The sequence below is a fragment of the Crocodylus porosus genome, unplaced genomic scaffold, assembly GCF_001723895.1.
Source record: "Crocodylus porosus isolate Cpor-Errol unplaced genomic scaffold, CroPor_comp1, whole genome shotgun sequence".
Taxonomy (NCBI): domain Eukaryota; kingdom Metazoa; phylum Chordata; order Crocodylia; family Crocodylidae; genus Crocodylus; species Crocodylus porosus.
Window position 1 is genome coordinate 57,427,213 of NW_017728949.1, and position 9,009 is coordinate 57,436,221.

Consider the following 9,009-nt stretch of genomic DNA (forward strand, 5'->3'; position numbering starts at 1 on the left):
GCTGGCATGCCCCCATCTCCTATGTCAAGCCTGGCCCTGTACACTGCAAGCGGTGTTGCCAAGTGCCGAGCCCAGCCCCATTCCCTGCGAGCGGTGCCAGGCTCGGCACTTGGCAGCGCTGCCTGCAACAGACAGGGCCAAGCTGAGCGTGAATTAACCGAGAAGGGTACTGCTTGGGCCACGCCAGCTGAGGCCAAGCCCGGTACCACTTGTAGGGGATGTTGATGTGGTGACAAGGCTGAATTTTAAGAATTAATAGTTGGGCTTATACACTATGAAATATGGTATTTGGGCACTTCACTATAAAGCTTTTACACATCTTCATCATTTTGACTAATCGTATTGAGTGTGTAGATATTGTGCTACTAAATAATTCTGTCAGGAAATAAGAAGACCTTTCCTCTGAGTGGCAGGGGTTTTTTTGTGTGCCTTTTTCAGTCTGTGGTTTGTTGATGGATAGATTGGTCAATTTTGATAGATTGATTAATATTATTGAATCATGCTTTCTGTCTTTGTTTAGGTTTCAATTATCCATCCAATACTAAATTTGGGTTATATAAAATTGCTATGAGAGTAATGCTGTTGAAGAATTAAAATATGGTTTTGTTTTCTCTTAGATGGAGATCCCTTCTTCCAGCATAATAAATCAGTACATTGCTTGTCAAGGTCCATTACCAAACACTTGTCCTGATTTTTGGCAAATGACTTGGGAGCAAGGTTCAGCTATGGTTGTAATGTTGACTACTCAAGTTGAGCGAGGCAGAGTAAGTCCAAGTTGTGACTTGAACTTTACCTTAATAGTCTTTGAAAAATTCGTTGGGGCATTTACCTTAAAAGACATGGCCAGTAGGATAATTACATAACTTTTATGGCTGTTTTTGCTAGTTAAGGTTCCCTACTCGTACATTTGTTTGTGTATGGTGTCATCATAATATCACAGCAATTACCTGTAATACAATGGAGACCTTGGAGAAGGGGCATCAGATCTGTGCATCTGTCTTAAATGTGCCACTGCTTCTAAGCTGTGCCTCTGTGCTGTTCAGTATTGCCTGTTGATATTTGTGGGCTTGCAGATTAACTACTTTGTGGGTAATCTCTTTTTACAGAAGATTTTTAGGTTCTTTGATTAGTCCTAACAGTTCTCAACCTTGTTTTCGAAACATACTTCAACTGTAGTGACCAAATGCCTCAAACCGAGGGATTGTGGCACTTGCCTCGTAAACCGAGGGATTGTGGGTCCAGGTCCCCACTTGGGTGAGGAGGTCATCTCTGCTGCTTTATTTTCAGCTAAAATCTATATTATAATATATTAATCTGCATCTTAATATATTAAACTGCTTATGTAAAAAAATTAATAAATAAATAAGTAGATCCGATTATTAGAAGTGATAATGTAGATGTTGCCTTATCTGCTTCAGCTAATTTCACAAAGATAAAATGTGCTTCAGATGCAACTGTTTTGAGTTTGTCTCCTGAATAATTTTGTTTGTTGCATTGCCTCTGTCCAGGGAATCAGTTATTATCACATGCCTGATGTATTTCATATTGTATTCTTGGTAAACTGCTTAAAATATTAAGTAATAGTTGTGAAATGAAGATTTTGGGGGGGAGGGGGTAATCTTTTTTGTTGGATTGACTGTATAATTTAATGAGGTCTTATACAAGCTTTTTGTTCACATTGTGCCCATAGTAAGGTCTTGGAAAGAAGCAGAGATGGTCTTAAACTAAATACCAGATGGAACAATTCCATTTGTTTTAACCCCATTATGGAAATTTAAATGCCTACTTAAAATAAAGAGGGCAGTAGATCTGTGGAGACAGGTTATCAGAAATAACTAAAGAAGGCACTGTCGGCACTAGAAGTGCACTTTCTAAACTAACACGATTGCATAAGCTTTCATGAGTCGCAGCTCGCTTTATCAGATGCTTTGAAAGGACATGTAGGGAGCAGGTTCTCGAGTTCAGTAACTACAGACCAAGTCAAGTGCAGCTGAAATAGAACAATGCAATTACGTAAAACAATAAAACCATTTGAAAAAGGAAGAGGGTTGTTATTATCTGGAACTTTTGAATATATAAGGATAATCGCCAGGTAGCTGCATTTGTTAAATAATTTAACAAAATTTCACTAAAATTTCAACATTATTCAAAGTTTTCTTTGGTGGGTTTTACAAACAATATCCATAATCCTGCCCAGAAGAATGGGTCTGTGCTTTGGATAGACTAATTAATTCAGACTTAATACAGCTGTGTGTATGTGCATTCTAACTTTTAATATAACCATGTATTTGCTGTGGTTGTCTGACCCACCAGCTATAATTAATAATGATAGGGAATGTTGAAATGTTTTAAAACTATTTGGCAATTCCTCTGTTTTAGTTGGTGATTCTCTGTTCCCAAATAAGCACAATGAGAGGGAATTTCAGTGCAAGTGCACTTTTAACTTACTTCAGTGCTCTTTGAAGATCTGCTAACAACAGACTCCATATAGCAGTTCTCTAAAGTGTTTTTTTACACTGATATTTATAGAATTCTTTGAGAGCTGCTAAACATGGAAATAAAAAGACTTATTTATCTTATACCCGTAGGCAGACTCCCTGCTCTAAAGCTGATCGTGGGGCTACTGACGTCACTATCCCACTGCATGCCGGGGTGTCTCAGTGGAGCAGGAAGTCTGCAAATCTGGCTGCTCTTAGAGAATCTGCCAGGTGGGTTGGAAAGAATAAAAAGTACACTTGAGCTGAAATGACCGCTGTTGATATTGAGTCTTTTGAGCAGTTGGTCATAAAGATGCATATTTTTTAAGTTCTCATTTAACCTTTAAGATTTTTGGTAAACCCACCAAAGTCCACCACCTACACTCCTTAGTTTTCTTCCTGTTGGTGCTTTGTCATTGCTTACAGCCGCCTTCTTCTTTTCACTTTTTTTGTGTAAATAAGCTTTAAAAGAGGATTATTTTAGGATTATTGGTCAGAAATGTATGCAAGACAACCCCTTTCACTGGTATCAAGATGGACTATTAGCTTGATACTTACCAAAAGAGTAGTATCAGAAGTTGCTCACAATTTTATAGGAAACTGAACTTGAGTTTTACTGCCTTTATGAAGGAAACATCATTGAAAAGAGAAGCAGGAGTTTATATATAGTACTTTACTTTTTGTACAGTAATCAGGTAAAAAGATACTGCAGGCAATGTTATAGTTGGTGTATTTAGTTACCAGTGACTTAATAACATTTTCAAAGTGATTTTTTTTTTTTTACTAAATACAGGGATGCACAGAATATTATTTTTAACCATCTAACAATTGCATCTTTGAAAATCTGTTGACCTTAGGTTAAGTGCCATCAGTACTGGCCAGAGCCTACAGGAAGCTCATTATATGGGAATTTCCAGATTGCCTGCCATTCAGAAGAAGGAAATCCTGCTTATGTCTTCAGAGAGATGACACTGACTAACCTGGAGGTAAAACCACACTGTGGGTTTTAGGGTAATTCTGTAGAATCCTCAAAGTAAAACTCCCTAATTGCAGATTTTCTCTTCAGCATTATGGCACATTCTCTTTGGAGTATACCCATTTGATTATTTTAGAATCTGGTAGAAAGTTAGCTTTACTGTAAAGTTCTTTCTTGTGTGAATTATTTTCTCTAAACGAATACATGACTTTTGCCTCTGCATTTTTGTGATTAAAATATTTGTGGAATAACACACACTTATTTAATCCTGTGTGTTTCTATTGGCTTTCCTCAGAAACAGGACCTAGATGTACCACGGCAAATGTAAGAGACTCCAAATACAGTCAGGGATCAAGTCTGGGGAGGAAGGCTGCTTTTCTGTAGGAGCTTTCCTTCCTGACCATAACCACAACTGAATACACAGAGACCCTAAAATAAGCCCAATGCCTGTTTTTATCCGTCTACAAACAACCAACCAAACAAATAAAATATACACCCTGATGTCTTGAATCTTCTGGAACCATGGATAGCTACTCTGTAAAAACTTGAAGCTGAAGAGTATAGACAGGCAAAGGGTGAGAGCTTGTCGGTAGGGTGGATTGTGGTCCGAACTCTCCCATGGGTAGTTTTCAGACTGTGGAATGAACCCACCCCCTCCCAAAGAGCTAAGGACCACCACAAACTTTTAATGAAATATCTACAGTTTAGCTGCACATCAATAAATTAAACTCCCTGATGGTAATGCAGGATTACACGCATTTCCATATCTAAAATCACTGGAGAAAAAGCAAAATTCCTTTTTGACTTCTTTATACTCTTACACATGGGACATGCTAGCAGGTACAGTTCTGATGATGAACCTTCATTATAGCAGTGCCTGCTAGAGAGCTTATGTGTTCCTCCAGTCCTGCATCATATTGCTCCTGGACGTTTTGAGTGTGCTGCCCAGCAAGCAGATTGGGGGCCCACCCGCACCCCTGGGAGGGCTGTGGTGGCTCTGCCAGACTCCTCCCAGGGGTATGGGCTTGGAACCAGTGGCAGCACCAATCTTCCTGGCACTGGGTGTGGGCTGCGCCCAGTGCTGGTCCCAGGCGGCAGTAACAGCCTCCTGTGGTCCATGCAGCCATATCAGGGGCCCACACCCCTGGCAGGAGTCTGGCAGAACCCCACAGCCTTTCTGGGGGTGCAGGCAGGCCCCTGATAATGCTGGATGACAGGAGGCTGCTCCTGCTGCTTGGGATTGGTGTTGGGCACTGCCTGTTTTAGCTTTCAGGCTATGCTAAAATTATTATCAGTTACTCTTTGAAGGGGTTAAATTTTTTTCATAAGCATCCTATCTTTAGTAGACCTTAAGATTAAGTGGAAGGGAAGTATATTCCTTGTTTTCAGACTTAATATCAGAATTGTGAACAATTGAGCAGTGATGTCATATTTTCAATATATGACATTCATATTTCCTGTTTTTTATTCCAAAAATGCTGTATCTGACCAACTTCCAGAAGAGCATAGGAAGTTAGCCAGTGCCTCTGGGTAGTAGCAAAACATTCTCTAAAAGTGTCATTTTCTATTTTATGCATGCTTTTAAACCAATACACTCATCACAGTATCAGAATTGCTTCCAGTAGGACATTAAGCAGTGTGATTGCACATACTATTTTTTCATATACTTCCCCCAGAGGGAGATAAGCATATAATGGACTGCTTCATTTTGGTAGGGTTAGAGTGACTTTTTTTTTTTTAATTTTTGTTGTTGTCTGTTTGAGAAGACAAGGTCAAAGCACTGTGCCTTGGCATGGGAGTGGAAGGTGTTCAAGTTTGTGGTGGTCCTTAGCTCCTTGGGAGGAGATTGGGTTTATTCCACAGTCTGAAAACTACCCGTGGGAGAGTTTGGACCAGTCTACCCTACCCGCAAGCTCTCACCCTTTGCCTGTCTATACTCTTCAGCTTCAAGTTTTTACAGAGTAGCTATCCATGGTTCCAGAAGATTCAAAACATCAGGGTGTATATTTTATTTGTTTGGTTGTTTGTTTGTAGATGGGTTAAAAACAGGCATTGGGCTTATTTTAGGGTCTCTGTGTGTTCAGTTGTGGTTATGGTCAGGAAGGAAAGCTCCCACAGAAAAGCAGCCTTCCTCCCCAGACTTGATCCCTGACTGTATTTGGATAGATATGCTTACATTATAGACAGAGGTACGTATCTGACAACCTTTTTTATCAGCTATGTAGTACTGGGAATTAGAAAAACAATAATTTTACTTAAAACAGAGAGTATGATTTACACACAGATGCAACAAATATGGAACCTGCCATAGTCCAGGCTTCAGGAAAAACAACACTCACGACACGGTATCTATTTTAAAATAGCAATCTTCTCTTTGTTTTGCCTTTTGCCTTAGCTCTATTTTCTTGTTGCCTAGTTAGCTGGTTTGGTTGATATGTTGTCTTTCTGCCCAGGTTTCATGTGATTCCTTATCTTACAATGCATTTTGGCTGCTAATTTTAGAAATATATTCATTCTTTTCTAATACATAATGATTTGTAGTGCCAAGTGAAGGATCAAGATATGCTTGTAGAAGCTCCTGTGTATAAACAGTTTCTATTGCAAAGAATTCACAATATCAAGTCAGACAGATGGAATGGGGGATGGGTTGACAGCATAAGGTAACAATTTAAATAGATTTAAACAGAAAAGGCAGAGAAATAGGTTTTCATATATTTGACCGGTGTCTAATGAGACTAATGTTAGGTGTTATGACAAGTAATGTTTGCAGAGAAATCAAGAGGATAAAGATGGCACTTTAAAAATGTAGCATGGAAGAAACTGCAGGATGGCTTGAAGAAAGGAGAAAATAAGATAATTAAACCTGGAACCATTGGAAGATTGATGGTTGGAGTAAATGGCTCCGTGAACTTGTAGATCTGATATGTAAGGTGGAGCTAAGTACTGGTGACATGAAAGAAAAAGACAAGGAACCTGTTTTGATGAAAGAGGGGTGATACAAAGAAGGAAATGAAGTGATGAGGGTAGTGAGCCAGGAAGATGGGCAGTTTTGAGTGAACTTTGAAGGGGACAATATGGCTTGCATCAAGGTGGGAGTTGCATTACAAATGTATTTGACATGAGACTAGGAATTGAAAAAGTCTGCCCAGAGAGACAAATTGACATCTGTAGGTAGAAGTAGCAAGATGTGGATATAGCTCTGAAGAGGAGGCTGAGCTCAAGATGACACAAATGAGAACTCGGGGTAAGAGTGACTGGGAGTATAATGATATTTCCATTGTGATGGAGCCACTGAGGAAAATGGAAACCCCGTGGGGAAAGATTTGAAGTGTTGTTTTGGTCAAGATGTCGGACAAGGGGGGGAACAGGTTTTTAGCAGGCATACAGATGGATAAGTCGTTGTCATAACAATGATATATTTGAAGGCTTTTGGGTAAAGGAGAAAGGGTAGAGATGGAGAATAGCCAGGACTGATGAACAAAGCCTTGTGGACATCAAGTGAAGGAGGGAAAGAGGAAGTGGAAAGCCCACTTACCAAGGTGTTAAAGGACTAATGAGCAAAGTGGGAGGAGAACATGAGAAGACAGTGCCTCAGAAGCCAGTGGCTGGGTTTGAAGTAGTTGTTAATGGTCTCATAGGCTGCTCTGAGTTTGACCAGGACAAGATCAAGGCCCTTCAAGTGGAACAAAAGAAGTTAATCCAAAATGTTGGCATCAGTTTCAGTGAAGTTGGGTCGTGGAGGTAGAGAGAACCAGAATGGAGATGCTCAAAAATGGAGTTGGAAGAAAAGAAGTCCAGAGGTGAAGAAAGATGGACAATAGATGAAGGGGAGCAGCTTTGAATAATTGTCTTTGATAATTTTGTTATTTGTTTGAGACAAAGCTTCTTCTGAAGTATCCCAAGGCTGCTTAGAGACATAACCCCCTCCCTCAAAAACAGCACTTTAAACTTGCCACAGCCTGCAGAGCCTAGCACACACCCAGAAGAGGGTGATTGAATCGCCTGTTAGATAAAAGTGCCAAAGAGCCCTGCTAAAGTGTGCGATCTATACAGACGCTGTGGAGCTGGGTCAAACTAATGTGCTGCTTTTCCCAGTAAAGCGTGGGTGGGGGGTGGTTTGGTGTTTTTTTTTAGATCTCAGCAGCCCAAGTGCCTAAGTTAGGCTTTCAACCTGAGTACTTAGAAACACATAGCCAGCAAAAATCTTATTGGTGAATGTTTTTTTCTTTAAAGACAGTATTTTCATGGTGAAAGATGATGGATGATCCTTCTATTTTAACCTGTAGGAAACGAAAGTCGTAATTGAAAAGATCCGTGTTGATTTTTGTTTTTTATGTAGCCAGTAGGATGATGAGAGGGGAAGGAGACTGCAGCAATTCACAGTTCGTGCATTTCAAATGAAGGGGGAGAGAGCCAGGCCCTGCACAGGCTTTTACTGTATGTAGGAAGTAGGCAGGTTTGCCACATGAGCTTTCTTCTCTCCCATTCCCCTTGGTGATTTTCTGTTTTGCCCTTAAATAGTAAAGCCATCCCCCGAATCAGTTGGCACACTGTGCAGCCAGTATATGTTGCCTTTTAGTGTATGGGCAACATTAGAAATCAAGATTGGTGCATACTTCAGTGGGTTAAAGGCCTAAAAAAGTAGTTAAATATCAGTAGTCTTACTGTTAGATTGCTCCAGGATTCAAGTAAAGGATTCACCAGGCCTTAGGCTAAAATGTAGTTGTTTGAGTGTATTTCCCCCCACAATAGTATAGTTCGTCTGTTTCACGTATGTGACTTTTCCCTTTTCTGCTTGTAAAATGGAAATCCTATTTGATGAAGGAACTAAATCTTTAATTCAAGTCAGCAGGCCACTTCCATGCTCTCTTACTTTTCCAATATGAGAGAGTGAATGCCTCTCTTGAGGACTGTTACATCTTTCCCGACTAGAAAGTATTTAATTATTAAGCTTCTCTGTGGTTTTCTGTCACCTGGAAAGCTTGTCATTTTATCTGTAGTAGACAGGTCATACAGGGTCTGCTTGTTTTAATGTAATAATATACCTAATTCTGGAACTGTAAAATAAGTTGCGTGTCTCCACAATTGATTTAGTTTGTAGGTAGTATTTGATGAGTTAAGGCTGAGAAGGCTAAAGAAGCAAGGTACACTAGATGTGAAATGAACTTCAAGTCTGGGCAGGGAGGGGAGCATTTAGATACTGGGTCGTAAAGAGCTTCCTATATCAAATAGTAATTGGTTAAGTTGATTTAGGAGTAAAGCTAACAAATACACAAAGGGTCCATACCAATTCCACTCAGAGCTCGGATACCCCATTCACATCCAGTCAGATTCTTTTTGAATAGCACTGTTATGGGCCCAGTCTGCTGCACCACAGCCAAGATTAGGAAGGGGGCAGACGTAAGTGCCCCTTGGTTCCTACTTACCTGCTGCCATGGTGCAAGACAGAACTTCAGCACTGTCTGTGGTTTAGCTCTATAGCTCCAACTACCTGTTGAATTTTTGTCCTCATTTTGTTTTGGTTAAATCTAGTTTATTTTGTGATTTTTTTTTTTT

General features: G+C 40.0%; 1 protein-coding gene across 1 annotated transcript in view; it reads left to right on the forward strand.

Annotated features, from left to right (window-relative positions):
• PTPN4 (protein tyrosine phosphatase, non-receptor type 4) overlaps positions 1 to 9,009 on the forward strand; it is a 118,311-nt gene that overhangs the window by 90,730 nt on the left and 18,572 nt on the right. Inside the window, exons 20-21 of the mRNA XM_019553569.1 lie at positions 618 to 764; positions 3,335 to 3,463. Coding sequence (XP_019409114.1) covers positions 618 to 764; positions 3,335 to 3,463 — 276 coding nt within the window. The remainder of the gene's footprint in view (positions 1 to 617; positions 765 to 3,334; positions 3,464 to 9,009) is intronic.